The 18,586-nt window shown below is 55.5% G+C and overlaps 1 protein-coding gene across 1 annotated transcript; it reads right to left on the bottom strand.

The window, feature by feature from the left end:
* Window positions 1-6,884: 6,884 nt before the first annotated feature.
* On the bottom strand, window positions 6,885-17,864 carry TICAM1 (toll-like receptor adaptor molecule 1). The gene is made up of 2 exons (XM_012646224.1): window positions 17,794-17,864; window positions 6,885-9,402 (listed from the first exon to the last, which is right to left on the bottom strand). Exon 2 carries the CDS (start codon window positions 9,261-9,263, stop codon window positions 7,167-7,169), a length of 2,097 nt encoding a protein of 698 aa, XP_012501678.1. The 5' UTR covers window positions 9,264-9,402; window positions 17,794-17,864; the 3' UTR covers window positions 6,885-7,166.
* Window positions 17,865-18,586: the final 722 nt, after the last annotated feature.

Here is an 18,586-nt window from a genome sequence, read left to right as displayed (position 1 = left end):
GGCGCTGTTCCCCGTGCTTCGGTGTGCCGCCGTGTCTGTACAGCAGCCTCTAAGGCAGATGTTATTCTCCCTGTCTGGCAAGTGGGGGCAGCCGAGGCTGTTAGGAGAGGTTAAGACACTTGCCTGAGGACACAGAGCACGTGGAGGAAGAGCTGAGATCCGAACTCAGGGCTGTGAGGCCCACGCCTTGTTCTGCCCGTCCGTCCCAGGGGTTGGAGGAGCACGAGATAGAAGCGCAGCTGAGAAGGTGGACACCGGAGTCCCTGTTCGCTTGCTTTTTGGTGTTGCTCTGGCACAAGCTCTCCCGTCCCTGGGGCAGGTGGCTATCCTGCCTCAGCTCCCTTTTGGGTCTTGTCAGAATCGCTGCCCCTGAGCCCAAGCACATCGCTCCACAAGGAAAAATTAGGGCTGAACGCTTCCTTCAAAAGCTAAAACTTGAGAGTGGTGACTTTAGCCTCCTTCCTTCTAAGGAAGGCCATCTTCAAGCTCTGGCAGGTTTCAGGTGAGGGTTGATCCAGCAGATCAGAATGGTTTCTGATGACCTGGTTGATTAGTTGCTCTCAGACTGCTGTGGGGGTGGGGGGGTCCCCAAGATAGCAGCCGGCAGAATCTACCCCAGCAGGAGAAAAGAGCATCTTTCTCCCAGCCAAAATCCCGGGGCTCACTCTGATTGGACCAGCCTGGGTCACTTGTCCTTCCCTCAGCCAATCACAGTAGCCCAGGAGTGGGACGAGCCGATTGGCTTGCCTCGAGTCACCTTGGGTGGGATTGGGAGAGGCACCCACCATCCCAGACGGTCAGTCGTCCAAGGGAAATAGGGGGGTTGCCGGAAAATGGAATAAATGCTGTAGAGGACAGCAAAAACGGTCTGCAATAATAAAGTTACTACCTGCAATTTATCAGTGAAGGAAAAAGCCCAGAGAGATCAAGTGACCTGCCCAACGCCACACAGCCAATGACCGGAGTCATTTGTAGATGAGCAAATAGGTCTAGGGAGGGGAAGGGGCTTGCCCAGGCTTACCCAGCCGGAGAACCGGGGTCAGGGGTTAAACCCAAGCCAGAGGGTGTCAGAGTCAGCCCGCCCCCACCCCAACTCGCTGCCCTCCCCTGCGTGCTGCCGTCTGTCTCCGCATAACGGAAGTCGGGGCCTGAAGTTCTCCCGTTCACTCGCTTGTCTGCTTGGGCAACACTTCTCGGCCCCTCGGGAGCCCTGCGGAGGCCCTGGTCTCTGCTGTGTCCTCAGCACGCGGGCTGGGGCCCGTAAATATGTGTCGACGGTGCGAGTGAACGAGTGAGTGAGTGAATGCATGCCTCTCGCCTCTGGGGACTCGTGTCCTCTGACTACTTGGGGCAGTCGCTGGGGACATGAGCAGGCCCCGATGGCTTTGCCAGACCCGGGGCCACCTCCCCTGTGAAATTCCAGGGCCGTTATCCGAGCAGCGTGGACGTCCCCGCCCAAGGTTAAAGATAGCACAGCTCGGAGTCACATCACAGGCCGGAAAGGCGAGACGACTGGCCCAGGGACATTAGAGCCGTGTCCCAGGAGAGAGGGCGGGTGGGGGTGTGGGTTCCTGCGGGGAGACTCGGTCAGGACTGGAAAAACAAGAGGGTGGTTCCACTGCGCGGCGACCAAAACATGTGTTAGGCAAGACCCGGCCCAGATGTGGCACCGCCCCTGGCAGAGGGAGAGAAGAATGTTCCCTGCGGGCCCAGCTGCTGTGTCTCCGTGGGTTGCAGAGGAGACGTCGAACCCCAGCACTGAGCGGGACACGCGAGATGCCCCTGCCCCCTGCCCTAATGTCCTTTAGTAAAGCCTGCCTCTAAAGGTCTGTCAGTTTAATAGACACTAATTATTAATTAGTCTTAATGGTGCTAAATATTGATTTATCGTTTGTATTTATTGATTATTTAATGTCTATTAAAGCAATGGCCTTGATCAAATGTCACCTCCTCCATGAGGCCTTCCCAGATCATCCAAAGTGCAGTCCCAGGCATGCTCTAGCATGACCCCTCTGTGTATTTCTTTAGCCCTTTTTTGTTTTAGAGATAGGGTCTCATTCTGTCGCCCAGGCTGAAGTGCAGTGGCATCATCATAGCTCGCTCTAGCCTCCAACTCCTGGGCTTAAGGGATCCTCCTACCTCAGCTTCCCAAGTAGCTGGGACTACAGGCACATGTCACCACGCTCAGCTAATTTTTATATATTTTTTATAGAGAAGGGGTCTTGCTATGTTGCCCAGGCTGGTCTTGAACTCCTGATCTCAAGTGATCCTCCCACTTCGCCTCCCAAAGTGCTGGGATTGCAGGCATGAGCCCCGGTGCCCGGCCATTACGTTGTGTTTTAGATTTGCTTCCTTGTTGGTCCATTGTGCTGTCCCCTTCCATAGAACATCAACTACACAAGCTCATCCCCTGCTGGGTCCCGGGCACCTGGAACAGGGCCTGACACAGTCTTGCTCACTACGCGTTTGTTGAATGAATACATGAACTCGCTCACGAGGCTCATTCAAAGAAGTTTCACCTAAAGTTTCACCTGAAGAGCTAGAAAAATACTGTAAGTGCAAAGTAAACCCAAAATAATCAGAGGTGAAGAAAGAACAGAGAGGAAGTCATTGAAATAGAAATGAGCAAATGATTGGGGAAAAAAATCAATGAAACCGAAAGCTGGTTTTTTACAAAGGTTAATGAAATTGATCATAACAACTGGGGACGGTGGCTGACGCCTGTAACCTCAGCACTTAGGGAGGCCGAGGCCAGAGGATCACTTGAGGCCAAGAGTTTGAGGCCACCTGGGCAACATAGCAAGACCCCATCTCTAAAAACTAACTACGGTGAGTAAATACAGTGGGCACATCGTGAGGACGGTCCGCAGGTAGCCACAGTTTGCAGATCAGCAGACGGTGCCGGAGAGCATCGTAGCCCCGTTTGACTAACGGGGACTCCAGAGAGGGGTGGGGACCCGCTGAGGCTCCACGGCAGCAAGTGAGGGAGGAGCCGGGGCCCAGGCACCACGCAGAGAGGAAAAAGGGACTTCCGGGGTGGGAGCTGGCATGGAGCCCAGTGAGAGGTTTGGGGACCCCAGGGGAGCCGCAGGGAAGAGAGGAGATTGGGCCGGGCTCACCCGAGAGGTCTCAGGTGGCTCCTTTTCTTGGGAAGAGAAAAGGTTTTTTAATTCCCCTTGGAAATTGGAAACCGTGGCCACGTCCCAGGGCTATAATAAGGCTACAGCCACTGAACAGGTTAAAAATAAAATATCCCCCGCCCAGGAGCACTAGGGGATGGCATTTGTGAGCCTAGGCAAGCCCCAGGGATGGGGGACATGGGGGGACCTGCTGTGTGGCCTCAGGCGAGGTGTCTGCCCTCTCTGGGCTCCAGTCCCAGCCTGGAAACAGCTGCCTTAGGCAATGATTTCGGAAGACCCTGCATCTGTATGACCCCAGGGGTTGAGCTCCACCTCCGGGACTGGGCACTTTTGGGGGGTCCCCACCTCTCCAGGCTCGGAAGTAGGGACCAGCCCTCGGCCCAGCCCAGGCAGCGGGAGGCTGGCACCGCTGTCCAGTGGCGCCCCCTGGTGACACTGTCTGTGCATGTCACATCCTAGGTGCCTGCGGGTGGCCCTCCAGATTCTCAATTCAAACACAGCACCACCCAGTTCTGCCCAGGTCAAGTGTCCAGCCACACATGTGCTGTGTGACAATGGGCAAAACACTACCCTCTCTGGGCCCAGAGCACAGGAGGACATTCGTTAAATAAATACCCAACGGTCGCAGAAAGACATCATTCCAAGCAGAGGGACACAGCTGCCGGGCCCGGTCTGGCTGTGGGCAAACTGACCTCCAAAACGAAATCGTCTGCTATTTGTTCACATTTCACAGTTTTTAAAGAAGGGGAAATGTTTCAAATTTCTTTCTTCCTATTTTTCTCCAAGGCGGTTGGGCTCAGAGGGAACATGCGGCTTCCCGGAAACCTGCGGCCCAGCGGGGCTGGCGGGCCGTAGCCGCCAGGGGGCGCTGCGGCAGCGCGAATCGTGGCTGACTGAGCCCCTAACCCTGGGGCTGGTGGTCCTTCCCCTGGGCCTTTGCCCATGCTGTGCCCACCTCCCGGAACACTGTTCCCAGCCCAGGGTTACTTCTGATTTGTGCTGCCGGTCTCAGCTTACTTCCTCCTTCCAGAAGATTCCCTCAATCCCCCCAGGCTAGTCCAGGGTCCCCTTTGGGCTCCCAAGGCCCCCTCCGTTTCCCCAGTAAAGTCCAGATCACCCCATAACTACCTGACCATGTCTCTCTACAGCAACGGACCGTGTGCCCTGAGAAAACAAAACAGGTCACCATGCAGGTGGCCACTTAGTGACCACCAGCACAGAGCCCGCACGCAGCAGGTGCTCAATAAATGCTGGCTGCATAAATGGGTGGATGCACCAACATCCTCCCCACTAACTCCACTGGGGCAGGGAACAGCTCTGTGTCCCCGGCGCCCAACAGAGGTCCGCACACAGCAAGTGCTCAATAATTGTGCATCAAGTCTTCATTCACTGAGCACATACTGTGTGCTCTGCCCAGCGTGGGCTGGGTTCTGGAAACACTTTGGTGACCAAGACAGTTCCGTCCCCTGCCCTCTCTGGGTGGGCAGCTCGTGGTGGGGAAACCACAAATTAATAAAATGTCCCTGTGAACACATTAAAAAAAATAGAATAAAAGAAAAGAAAAGAAAGAAAATGAACAAGGATATATCGAAGAATTTTAAAACAGGGAAAAAATAAAAAATAAAAGCAGATGGAATGAATCGTTAACAGCCTCCGTACAGCCTAGAATCCAGTAGAGAACCTCTAGCCCCTCTCTCCTGCCCCTGCGGGCTACTTTTTCGGCTGTGTGACCTTAGATAAGTGACCTCACCTCTCTGGACCTCGTTTCTTCATCTGTAAATTGGGCACAATGATAGTCTCCCGGCCCAGGGCCTGGATACCCCCCCAGTGAGTAGACCCTCAGGTCCTGGGGGCTCTCAAAATGATTGTCCTTTGCAGATCTGCTGGGGAGACATGGGGACAGCCACCTGGAGTAGTACAGTCACCTCTGACCGGGTCCCCCACCTTCCTGCCCTCACCCCTGCCTCAAAGTCTGTCCTCCCTGCGGCAGCCACCAGAGGGCGCCTGTGAGCACCTGAGTCAGGGCACATCCCTCTGCCCACAGCCCTCCATGGCTCCCACCTTCCTCGGCAAAAAAATCCAAGTCCTCCCTGAAGCCTACCAGGTCCTGCCAGACTTGCCTTGCCCTCCCCGCCCCCACCCTCTGTCCCTCTCCTCCAGCCACATGAGGCCTCCTCGCTGTGCCTCCAACACGCCAGATGCCATCCTGCCCCAGGACCTTTGCACGGCTGTGCCCACTGCCCACATCATTCCTACCCCCGCCCCAAGCTCTTCCCACAACCGACTCCTTTTCCTCCAGGTCTCAGCCTCGGGCCCCCTGGCTGAAGTTCTCCCTCCTGGGACACCCCCGATCACCTCGACCTGTTTATTCCCTCTGAAGTCTCTTCACTTTCAGAAATTATCTCACTTCCTTCTTTGATGATGGTTTACTATTTTCTCCCCTCTGCCCCCAGGGAAATGACAGCAAGTCACTGTCACTTCCGTCTTCATCCTTCCTGCTTCCCAGTGCCTGGGACAGACCCTGGCAGCACACAGCAGGTGCTCAATAAATGTTGGTCGAACGAACAAGTGGCCAGTTCACTGTCCGAAAGTATTCACAGCTGGCTCTCGCCTCGATGGTCCCCTCTGTCCGGACAGCCCCACCCCGCCCTGGAATCTGATCTCGGAACTCGCCCCTCCAGGTTTCACTTCACGCACGCGGCCGCCACCGGGGCCAGAGCTCTGACAAAGGCTGAGTCAGCGGCTAAAATAGCAAGTGGTGCATGACTGGCGGGGTGACTCACACCAGACCTGCCCTTCCGCGTGGCCCAAGGTTCAAGGTTCAAACCAGCCTTCAGGCGGGAGGCGGCCTGCAGTTCCCAGCCTCGGTGGATTCCATTGTGCGCTTCCGGGGCCCTCTTCCCTTCCCTCCCTTGGGAGTTCAGCTTCTTCAACTGTGGTCTCAGCATTTCTGATCTGTGTGGCTCCGGGGGCCAAAATTCACCTCTTCAGGCCTCAGTTTTCCCCACATCTAAAATGGGTCCATTATGTAATAGAAGCTTCTACCTTGAGAGGTCGTTTTGAGGAGTAAAATGTGTTCATGTGCTGAAAGCCTGAAGAATCGATAAATGCTAAGTGCTCAACAAATGCTAACTCTATTCTTGTTCTCAAAAGGTCTGTCGCTCTGTCCCCTCGGTGCAGGGCACGCACAGGTAACACACGCTGCGCCTGAGCACCTGGTGTACGATGTGCCTGTGTTTACATGTGACTGCACACGATCTGTGGATCTTGAAACAACGGCCTCCACAAACCCACTTCTCGGTTGAGGAAACAGAGGCTCAGAGAGGGGAAGACACTTGCCCAAGGTCACACAGTGGGATCTGAGCCCAGCCTTGGTCGGGGCATCCAGGCAGACCCCAAAGCAAAAGGAAAGACAAAGGCGGCAGCCCAAACTGCTAAACGTCCCCCAATGTCTCTTCTCCCTGCCTTCTCTCTTATTAGCACCAAGACTTTTCCGCAAGACACGTGGCCAACCAAAGGACTACATTTCCCAGCTTCCCTTGCAGCAGGCGCTGGGTCATGTGACCACACCCTGGCCAATGAGACGGGAGCAAATATGCACAACTTCCGGCTCGCTCTTCCTCGTTCCGGTTCCCCCTTTGGGGTGACCGGCGCCACGTGCTTCTTAACGGGCATGCAGGCAGAGGTCGCCCCGAGAGCAGGGGCGCTGCAGGAGCGTTCAATAAATATTTATTATAATTAAAAGACCCTACAAACGTCCCCACCACCAAGACCCCCCACCCAGAGAGGGACTGAAAATGTAAACACTGTCCCCTTCCGGCCACCCCGAAGGCCAGGAAGTCCTGAGAGCCCATTTTGCTGTTTCCTGAGAAATGAAGGGCGCCGGGCAGTGTCGTGAGCGCAGCTGGGGACCCGGCCTTGCACTGTCCCCCGGGAGCGGGGCAGACGCGGGGAGGTGGGGGGTCCCCAAGGTCCCGCCCAAAGCCCGCGGCGGGCCCACCTGTGCTCCCCTGACCCGGACGCGGGTCACTCGGCCTCCTGCGTCTTGTCCTCAGGCGCCTGCGCCCCGCGCTGGCTCCACATGTGGTTGTTCAGCCCCAGCTGCACCATCTGGGCGTGGTGGATGATGAGGGGCTGCGGCCCCGCGCTGGGAGCGGGAGCAGGGGACGCCGTGGGGAAGGCCGCTGGCGGGGTGCCCGCCGGCCACGGGTGCAGCAGGGGCGGTGGCTGCGGGCAACCTGGCCAGGCGGGGAAGCGGGGCGGGGCTCCCTGGGGCACCTGGCCCCCCGCAAAGGGTCCCGGAGCCCAGAAGGGCATCCCAGTCCCGAGTGACATGTGGCTCCCGAAAGCCACCTGGAGCTGCTCCATCTGCGCCTGCCAGGCCAAGTAGCTCTGGAGGTAGGCGGAGTGCGCGGCGTTCAGGGCCGCCGCCTGCTCCCGCTCGCCCTCCAGGTGTTGGCTCCGCTCCCGCAGGGCCCGGGCGTCCTGCTCCTTCCTCCAGTTGTCCTTGCGGCGCCTGAGCTTCTGGGGCTTGAAGGTGTTGGCTACCTTCCTGGCGAAGACGGGGGAGCGCTCCTCGAGCCACACCAGGCCGGCGAGCAGGCTGGCCGTGTCGGAGCGGAGCTGGGCCGGGGAGCTCTCCAGGGGCAGGAAGGGGACCACGCAGTCCTGCCACCCGTGTCGCGTGAAGCTGCTCGTCAGGGCTTGGCACACCTGGTACAGGCTCAGGCGGCAGTCAAAGCTGGAGGTGAGCAGTAGGATGACGAAGGCCGAGTGGTCTATGGCGTCCTGCAGGCAGCGCAGCTCCCCACGCCCGGGCACCTGGAAGTCCTCGCAGAAGGTGGCCCCGTCGGACACGCCAAGGGCCTCCAGCTTCTCCCGGACCCGCAGGGCGACGTGCTCGTCCGCCTTGGCGTGGAGCACCACAAAGTTATAGAACTTCTGCTCCGATGACACCTCAGGGGAGGAAGGCCATAGGGACGAGGAGGCCAGGTGGGACGAGGAGGCCAGGTAGGCCGGACAAGAGGACGGTGGAGGAGGAGGGGGGAGTGGCGTTTGGGGACAGGACGTTTCGGGGATCGAGGGAGCAGCTGGGCATGGCTTGATATCCGGGCACGTGGTGTCTTCTTGCGAAAGCTGGAGCGGTGTCTGGTCTTTGGCAGGGCGGGGGTTTCCGACAGGCTCCGGGATGGGCGAGGAGAGAGACGCGGGGGCTGCAGACACCTCGGTGCACTCCACCGGGTGGTGGGTGCTGGCTTCCGGAACTTCAGGGGTGTCAGGGAGGCCAGGAGGAGCTGGATCTGGGGCCACCTCGGGAAGCTCCGGGGAGCCGGCAATCTCTCCCGACGGGGGCCAGCTCATCTCCTCGGGCTCCTGGCAGCCGCTGGGGACAGGCTCTGGCACCGGGCTGGCCCGGGGGCCGTCACAGAGCTTGCTGGGCCCTCGGGGGCTGCGGTGCAGGCTGAGGAAGGGCATGGTGGGCGACTGGCTGATTTCCAAGTCGCTGGCCAGCGAGGCCGGGCTGGCGGATCTCAGCGAGCGCCCTTGGCTCCAGCCCGACAGGTCGTCGATGGGGCGAGGAAGGCTGCGGGTCCCAGAGGGCGGAGCTGAGGACGCTGGAAGGCAGCCCAGGTCGGAGTGGAGGGTCTGGAAGCCCCTCGGGTCCCCGACAACGTCCCACCCACACCGGTCCTGGGCCTCAACCTGGAGCTCCCCCAGACGGCAGTCATCCCTGGCGCGGAGGTCGCGGAGGGCTGCCTGGTAGGCCACGTCCCGCAGCGAGGCCGGACACAGCTTTTCCTCCGCCAGCAGATGGTACAGGCGGGCGACCGCCCAGGACACGTCAGGAGGCTCCTCGGGGGCCTCAGTGCCGTCCACGCTGTCCATGCCGGCCCACTGGCGGGCCACCACCCGGGCCACCGCATCCGCCTTCAGCGCCTCCAGAGAGATCCTGGCCTCTGTGTCCTGGCCCAGGGTCAGGAGCACCATGGCGTGTAGGAGGCCGGCCCCCTGGCAGCCCGTGCGCAAGGTCTTCAGTTTGTGCTTCAGATGCAAGAGCTTGTCCTGGCCTGCGGCGCCTAGAACGTCGAACACGCCAGGCAGTGACGGGCCCGCGTGGGCCATGAGCACTGGCGAGCGTGGCCTCGGGCAGCGGCAGAAGCTCGGGGTGGCGGAGGCATGTTCTGCACCTCCCGCCTTCTGCACACCCCACGTCCCCTACCCATCCACTGCGCCGGGTTCCGAGATGGCTGCCAGGGCAGATCTGCAGGGAACAGGAGAGGGACGCGTGGTTACCCTCAGGCTGGTCTCGAACTCCCGACCTCAAGCAATCCTCCTGCCTCAGCCTCCCAAAGTGCTGGGATTACAGGCGTGAGCCACTGTGCCCGGCCTGGTCTCCCTCTTTTTATCACTCTGCCAGGGACAAGCTATGCTGTGAGCAGCTCTCGGAGAGGCCCATGTGGCAGGGAACCGAGGCCTCCCGCCTACAGCCGTACAAACGAGTCACCTAGGGAGCGGCTCCTCCAGCCCCAGTCGAGCCTTCAGAGGAGGCAGCCCTGGCCACCCCCCTAACGGCAGCCTCTCGGGAGACCTCGAGCCACAATGACCCAGCTACAAAGCAGCTCCTAAATCCCCAGTCCACAGAAACTACGAGATAATGACTGTTGTTTCCAGCCACGAAGTCCCGGGGCAACTTGTCACGCAGCAGTGGCTGACTGATACAGCTAATGTTATCACTACGATGAGGAAACCATGCCCAGGTGCCGGCTCTCCGCCCCACACAGCTGTCACGCCATTTGGAAGCTATTTTCTCTTCTTGGTGTGGCCTTCGTGACACTGTTCAAGTCTTAGGCACAATGGCACCGCCTGGGGGGACCTCCACAACCACCCCAGTTCCCGATTCCAGTCTGTCTCTCTGTGTCACCCTCTTCCCCCAGCCAGAATCTGTCACTAGGTGAACCGTGCTGTGTGTTCAACCTTCTGCATTTATTGTGCTATGAACACCTTCCTCCCCACGCGACTGTGAGCCCCAGAGGGCGACAGCCGAGCATTGCTGGGCGGCTGAACCCCAGAGCAGCTCCCTGACAAGCGCTTGTTGGAAGAATGAATGAGGCCGGTGCTCCATGTTGTGGATGAGAAAACTGAGGCCAGGAGAGAAGGGCTTTCCCAAGGGCACATAGGAAAGGCACTCGGGTATTCCGATCCCAGTCCTTTAAGTCACCAGGGCCCTGGGGCATGTCCCCATATTCAGATCTGGGGAAAAACGCAGTCCATTCTAGGGGGCCACGAACACCTCATCTGCCCCTCGGCCTGGCTGCGCTGAGACCCACTGCCTGTCCCAGCCCGTGCTCACGCCCCGGCGGCCTAGATCAGTGGCTCTCAGCCGGGTACAATTCCATGTCACCCCCACCAAGGGGACACTTAGCGATGTCCAGAGACATCCGTGGTTGTCACAGTGGGTGCATGCTCCTCGCAATGAGTGGGCAGAGACCAGGGGCGCTGCTCCACACCCCACGACGCGCAGAACGGCCCCCGCCCCAGGAAATGACCCAGCCCCAAATAACACTAGCGGGAAAGCTGAGAGAGCCCGGTCTAGACCGAGAGTTGCTGACTCACGGATGAACTCCCTTTTCTGACGAATCACAGACCTCACTGTATAAATGAGTCAGGATTTTTTTTACAAAGGTCATTGTGAGCGGGTCCCCAGGGCAGCCCTGGGGTCCAAAGTCAATTGGTCCAGGAAGATCGGAGCGCAGGCAGGGGTGGGACAGAAGCCGGTGGCAAGGAGCACAGGTGGGAGCGGGGTGGACAGAGCCGGTTGCTGGGTGGGGGCGGATGCCAGGGGCAGCAGCTGTCTCAAAATATGGAAGCGACCTACGTGTTGAAATGCTGACGGGGCGAGAAAACCAGCAGAAACAGAAAAAAAAGTGGAGCTGACTTCCTAGGAGAGGAAAGACACAATTGATTAAATGACAGTAAAGTTCCTAGTTGCTCAGCTGGTGTCAACGTCACAGAGAGATGTAAAGCAGGCATGAGGCCAAGACTACCGAGTATAAGGGGCAGGTGTTTGCATGTGCCACCACGCCTGGCTAATTAAAAAAAAATTTTTTTTAGACATGGGGTCTTGCTGTGTTGCCCAGGCTGGTCTTGAACTCCTGGCCTCCAGCGATCCTCCCGCCTCGGCCTCCCAAAGTGCTGGGATTACAGGTGTGAGCCACCAAGCCCGGACAATTCAAATATGTTTAGGAGACCATGTGAGCTTAAAGAGAAAAGTTTGTAAGCCAAAGCGCGATCTGTGGCGTGAACACTCTAAACATATTTGCTGCATAATAAATAAGCAAAGTGTGTAATAGAGAGGGAGGATATGTACATAGTGTTCATTCATCCATTTAAGATGTCATTTCTGGGCCGGGCACGGTGGCTCATGCCTGTAATCTCAGCACTCTGGGAGGCCGAGGCGGGAGGATCCCTTGAGGTCAGGAGTTCAAGACCAGCCTGAGCAACAGCGAGACCCTGTCTACTAAAAATAGAAAAATTAGCCGGGTGTGGTGGCTGCACTCATAGTCTCAGCTACTTGGGAGGCTGAGGCAGGAGGATCATTTGAGCCCAGGAGGACAAGGCTGCAGTGAGCTATGATGATGCCACAGCACTCCAGCCTGGGTGACAGAGCGAGACCCTGTCTCAAAAAAAAAGAAATAATTTTCTGTTTTTTTGTTTTTTTTTTAAGACAGAGTCTCACTCTTTTTGCCTGGGCTAGAGTGCCGTGGCGTCAGCCTAGCTCACAGCAACCTCAAACTCCTGGGCTCAAACGATCCTTCTGCCTCAGCCTCCCGGGTAGCTGGGACTACAGGCATGCGCCACCATGCCCGGCTAATTTTTTCTATGTATTTTTAGCTGTCAGATTAATTTCTTTCTAATTTTAGTAGAGACGGGGTCTCGCTCTTGCTCAGATCCACCCGCCTCAGCCTCCCAGAGTGCTAGGATTACAGGTGTGAGCCACTGCGCCCGGCCAAAAAAGAAATAATTCTCTTAGCATCTGCCAGGTACTAGGCACCATTGGATGTACCAGGACACAGAGAAAAACAGAAACTGACATCCCTCTTGGAACCGAGTCTATTGAGTGTGTTTATTATATAAAATATATGTATCATATATATTATATATGACAATATAGTGGGTATGTATATGTGTACACACACACACACACACACACACACACACCCTCTTGAGGACCTACTATATCCCATATTGTTCTCACCACTGCTCTTCAAACTCCCCAGGCACAGTCCTGCCCCAGGACCTTTGCACTGGCTGTTCACTCTGCCTAGAACACAGTTACTCCCCTGGTGTCCCTATGGCTCACTCCCTACCCACCTTCAGGTTTTTGGTCAAGCCTGTCCCGATCCCACTGTACACAACTTCCTATGACAGAGACCACAAAATCTGGCCCACCAACTATCTTTGTAAATAAAGTTTTATTGGAACGCAGCCACGCTCGCTCATTCCCACACTGTCTATGGCTGCTTTTGCGCTACAGTGGCAAAGCTGAGTCGTTGCAACAGAGACCGTGTGGCCCACAAAGATAATGTTCAGTATCTGGTCCTTTTTAGAAACAGTTACGAAATGGCATGTGATTTTTTTTTCCCATTCCAGAGAAGGACGAATGTGACCGAGTTCACATAGCTAGTGATTGACAGATAGAGCAAGAATTCGGCGCCAGTGTTTATAACCATAAGACCAAGCGCCTTATCATTAGTATGGGGACATAAGTGGCTGTTACAGGTTGACCTGTGTCCCTCCCCCAAATCATATCTTGAAATCCTAACCTCCAGGACCTCAGAATGTGGCTTTATTTGGAGATAGGTTCTTTTTGTTTGTTTTTGGTTTTGTTTTTGCTGCCAAAAGTATTTAAATACACAATCTGCACAGTTCCTATGTAGCACTCACATTTTATACATTCTCCTGGATAAATAAGGCTTTTAAAAACATTCCAGATTTTGAGAGTTTAATAATAATATTCACCCGTGAACACACACACACCACCAAATGTTCAGAATGTTTTTAACCTAGGCATATATTTTCGATGACTCACTCTCAAGTTAACTAGATGCATTTTCCCTAAATATGTCTAACGTAAGTAAAAATAAAACTGAAGTAGGGCCGGGCTCGGTGGCTCACGCCTGTAATCCCAGCACTTTGGGAGGCTGAGGTGGGAGGATCATTTGAGGCCAAGAGTTCAAGACCAGCCTGGGTAACATAGCAAGACCTTGTCTCTATAAAAAAAAGATAGAAAAATTAGCCAGGCGTGGTGGCGCCTGTAGTCCCAGCTACTTGGGAGGCTGAGGCAGGAGGATCACTTGAGGCCAGGAGTTGGAGGTTGCTGTGAGCTATTTAATATGATGATGCCACTGCACTCTAGCCAGGGCGGCAGAGTAAGACCCTGTCCCCAAAAAAGAAAAATAAAAAAAGAAAAGAAAAAACTCCACACAATTTTATTTCTTTGGTAGAGCCACATTTCCCTTTGTTGAAAATTTAACATTCAAACTGAGATCCAATAAAATACATACCAGATTCCGAAGAATTAGTACCAAGGAAAGGTATGGAAGATGCCTCCTTCATGTTTTCTATTGACCACATGTTGCGTAAAATAAAATGTATTATTAAAATTAATTTCAGCCGGGCACGGTAGCTCACGCCTGTAATCCTAGCACTCCGGGAGGCCAAGGCGGGAGGATTGTTTGAGCTCAGGAGTTCGAAACCAGCCCGAGCAAGAGCGAGACTCCCGTCTCTACTATATATAGAAAGAAATTAGCCAAACAACTAAAAATAGAAAAAATTAGCCAGGCACCGTGGTGCATGCCTGTAGTCCCAGCTACCAGGGAGGCTGAGGCAGGAGGATCGCTTGAGCCCAGGAGTCCGAGGTTGCTGTGAGCTAGGCTGACGCCACGGCACTCTAGCCCAGGCAAGAGAGTGAGACTCTGTCTCAAAAAAAAAGAAAAAAACCTAGGTAAGGCCGTTTCTCAGGTCACATAACCAGGTCCACATAGGCTGGAGTCTGTGTTAAACCTGGAAATGTCAAAGGGAGCCCACAGGCTCAGTGGATTCTAGAGCCAGATAGCCTGGGTTCCAATCCAGCGTACCTCTTATGTGCTGTGTGACCCTGGGCAACTTACTTAACCTCTCTGCACCTCTGTTTCCTTGAGTCAAAAATGGCAACAGCCCCAATATTAGTGGAATGTTGTGGAAATGTCTAACCTGCACCATCCGACAGAAATATATGAGGCATCTATGTAATTAAACATTTTCTAGTAGCCATATTAACAAAAGAAAAATGAAATGAGTGAAATTAATTTTTTTTATTTTTGGGGAGACAGAGTCTCGCTCTCTTGCCTGGGTTAGAGTGCCGTGGCGTCAGCCTAGCTCACAGCAACCTCAGACTCCTGGGCTCAAGCGATCCTCCTGCCTCAGCCTCCCTGGTAGCTGGGACTACAGGCATGTGCCACCGTGCCTGGCTAATTTTTTCTATTTTTAGTTGTTTAGCTTATTTCTTTCTATATATAGTAGAGACGGGGTCTCGCTCTTGCTCGGGCTGGTCTCGAACTCCTGAGCTCAAGCAATCCTCCTGCCTTGGCCTCCCGGAGTGCTAGGATTACAGGCGTGAGCCACTGCACCTGGCCAGCCTTACCTACTTTTAATCGAACTAACCCTCACAAAACAGGCATATGTCCTGAATGTTCCTATAGAGAAGTAGAGGATGAAAGACATTTTCCATAATGTAGATACACACGAGCAATAAGAAAAAGGCACAGTGCCCAGCTTCTATCTCTTAAGTGAGCTCAGCACATAGCGGGATAAAAACAAAAACGATCTTATATTCAGGTGAGACCACAAGTCAGCCAAAACCTTTTGAAACGATCAAGACAACTCCTTGAAATATGGTCCAATACCCTTCTCAACAGCAATGATCCTCGAATCGACTGTTCCTCCCACCTCCTGATGGTTCCTAGGAACAGCTGTGTATACAACTTACAAAGAAAAAAACAAACACGTGTCGGCATGTGCCCTCCAATTTTTAACTGATCAAAGGCATAAGTGATAAAGTGTGGAGAAGGGTAGTGCCTGGGACAGGGCATGAACAGCGCTGGGCATCACGCTGTGTTCACTCTGAAAACATTCACCAAGTTCAACGCTTAGGTGTTCAGCCCTTTTCTGTAGAGAGAAATTTTGTTGACAGGTTCTATGTTAATAAAATGTTAAAAGGAAAAAAAGTTCAGAGACTCCTGGGCAACTGTGCTGGCAGCCAGCTAAGAATCAAATTATTTTGAATTAGTTGCCAACAGCGAACAAAGGACATTTTGTGCAAAACTCTGGCGTTATGGATTCGCCTGGAAAATCAACAATTGGGCCAAGCTGGGGCCGCATTCCCGAGGCCCGGGAGAGAAGTGTGGCTGCCTCGCCTCAGAGCTACGGGCTCCGCTGTCCGCCCACTGCCCACCTGGAATGAGTCATCTCCAGGAAGAGAGAGAGAAACAGGTAGAAGCATGCCCTTGGGATTCAAATCTCAGCTCTGCCACTTGCAGGCTGTGCACTTGAAGGCCTCAGTCTCCTCATCTTTAAAATGGGTATGGCGGGAAGTGGTACCAGCTCACGTTGTCGTGAGGTTGAATGAGTTCATTCGTACAGGAGTCTTAAAGCAGTGCCCCGCACACAGTGGGCGCCCCGCGAGCCACTAGCATGCACGGCTGCTGCCTGCTCCCCGCGGGGACCAGAGTTGGACACTACCCCACAGTAAGGACGCAGGAGAGTTTTGTGCAAAAGGAGACAGAGGCAGCCGGACTCAGAATCCGCCAGGCAGGACCACACCCACCTGCATTCCTGGCCAATATCTAAAGGCACACAATCTTTCTTCTCATTTTTCTCCTCCCGACAGCCCGAACTCAACCCTAACCCAGTGATTGTACAGGCTTTGCCTCGCCCTCCTGCCCGGGAACCACCCACCCTCTGGAGCCCTGGCGTTCACTCGGTTCCACGCCCACAGCCTCCAGGACGAGGTCCACACCGCGCCCCGAACAGCGAGTGCGTGGCGGAGCAGAAACACCCACAGTGGCCGGGCGCGGTGGCCCACGCCTGTAATCCCAGCATTTTGGGAGGCTGAGGCGGGAGGATCGCTTGAGGCCAGGAATTCGAGACCAGCCTGAGCAAGAGTGAGACCCCCTGTCTCTACAAAAAATAGAAAAATTAGCCGGGCACAGTTGTAGCGTACGACTGTAGTCCCAGCTACTCAGGAGGCCAAGGTGGGAGGATCGCTTGAGCCCAGGAGTTGGAGGCTGCAGTGAGCTGTGATGACCCCACTGCATTACAGCCTGGGGGACAGAGTGAGACCCTGTCTCTAAAAAAAAAAATACCTACCGGGTGGGGGTCCCAGCTCTGCCACCTGCCAGCTTGTATGGTCTCCGTCTTAGCCTCAGTTTCCCTGTTTGTAACACCCACATGAGCGTGGCACTTAGGACGGATGTGGGTCTGCCATCCAGAGCAGCCCCCCACAAGGTGCAGGAGTCCAGTGTGACAATATGATAACAGCGTCATGATCAATATTGGCAGAATGTATTTTCCTCTTTTTTTATTTTTTAACCACATCTGGAACATGCCCGTTCTCTCCTCTCCTACTCTCCCCCTATGCTCTTGAACAGTGTCTTCATGCATTGAACATGCATTTATTGAGCACCTCCTAGGTCCCAGAACTGTTCTAGGTGCTACTGTTCTAGGAGACTACTCAAGACAGGCAAAGCCGCCCTCATGGAGCTGCCAGTCCAGCTCAGAGACACCAACAGTGAGGGAGAAAATAACCCAGGGTCAGGTCAGAGAATGAGCCATGATGGGAAGGCCAGGCCCTCAGACACAGTGACAGGGAGGACGACGGTGGTGAAGGGAGGCCAGAGGGGAGGAGGTGACACTGAGCTGAGACCCGAAGGAGTTGAGGGAGCAAGTCAGGCGGAGATCTGGGGGCAGAGAACTTCAGGAAGACAGAGCTACCTGTGCAAAGGCCCTGGGGCAGGACCTTGCCTGGCTTGTTGGAGAAAACAGCCTGTGTGGCTGGAGCAGAGTGAGGAGGAGGGGGATCTGGGGTGTTGGGGAAAATCTGGGGAGCTGGAGAGAAATCTGGGGTGTTATGGGGGAATCTGGGGTGCTTGGGGGAAATGTGGGGTTCTGGGGGAGACATCTGGGGTGTTGAGGGATTCAGGGTGTTGGGGAGAAATCTGAGGTGTCAGGAGGAACACAGGGTGTCAGAGAGAAATCTGGGGTGCTGGTGAGGAATCCGGGGTGTTAGGAATATGGGGTGCTGGGGAAAATCTGGGGTGCTGGGAGGCGTCCGGGGTGTTGAGGAGGGATCCAAGGTGTTGGGAAGAAACCTGGGGTGTCAGAAGGAACCCAGTGTGTCAGGGGGAAATCTGGGGTGCTGGGGAGGAATCCGGGGAGTGGGGGAGTATCTGGGCCACAGACAAGGAGAGCTGGAGGTTGAAGGGGCCCCCGAAAACGCGGTGCCAGGACCCCGGGAGTCCCGGAAGCGAGGCCAGGTGGCCTGGATCCCTGGCTGCCCACGCCCTCCTCCCCAAGCGGCCCCCTCCCGGCCCGCGCGCGCCCCTTCGCCACCTACCCGGAGCCGGAGCCGGAGCCGGAGCCGGGATCCGGGCGGGACGTCCTGGCGGCGGTGCCAGCGGAGACCAGCGCGCGCCAACGCCGCCGGGCCGCTCCAGCCCCACATGCGGCACCGCCCCTTCCGTCCCGGGCCGGGACGAAGACGTGAGGTCACGGTTTCGGAGCCCTGCCCTGCCCCGGCGGGCGGGGAAAGTCCCCGCGGCGCCCCGCACCCATCTGCCCCCTCCCGCAAGTGCGCGCACCTGCCACGCGCCGAGGGCCGCCGCGGGCGACAACAGGAGGCACAAACCTCTGCCCTCGGGGAGCCCACGGTCTCATGGGCGCCCAGAGGAAAGACTCATCACAATTTTAAAATCAGAGCATCTCAGAGAGTGAGGGATGGTGCTTTCCGGGATACAGTGGCGTTTGCACCACCAGAAGGGGTCTCGCTGTGTTGCCCAGGCTGGTCTCAAACTCCGGGGCTCCTGAAGCGCTGGGGTGACAGGTGTGAGCCACCAAACACGAGGTTTCTAAATTCACAGGGCTCCAAACCTTTTGGGGGTCCCGGACTCAGGGCAGACGTATCCACAGGGCACGGTTACACAAGGTGTCAGGGATCCCTGATACTTTTTAGGGGCCCACAAAAATATGCTCACTTCTTTGGAAATCAGGAGTAAAATAGAATGAATATAACCCAGCTCGGATTATATTATATTTGTCTTTATACTAATGTGGTTATAAATATAATTTTTAATTTTTTCTTTTTTTAAGGAGGAAGAGGCCTGGGAAAGTCATCATGTCTTTGGCTGGAG

The sequence above is a fragment of the Propithecus coquereli genome, unplaced genomic scaffold (assembly GCF_000956105.1).
Source record: "Propithecus coquereli isolate 6110/MARCELLA unplaced genomic scaffold, Pcoq_1.0 Scaffold241, whole genome shotgun sequence".
Classification (NCBI taxonomy): Eukaryota; Metazoa; Chordata; class Mammalia; order Primates; family Indriidae; genus Propithecus; species Propithecus coquereli.
Note: the sequence above shows the minus strand (reverse complement) of the source record. Positions and strands in the feature narration are given on the sequence as shown.

Bases quoted from the DNA above. Each gene is read 5' to 3' on its own strand.
- TICAM1 (XM_012646224.1), bottom strand. From the start codon at position 9,263: ATGGCCCACGCGGGCCCGTCACTGCCTGGCGTGTTCGACGTTCTAGGC.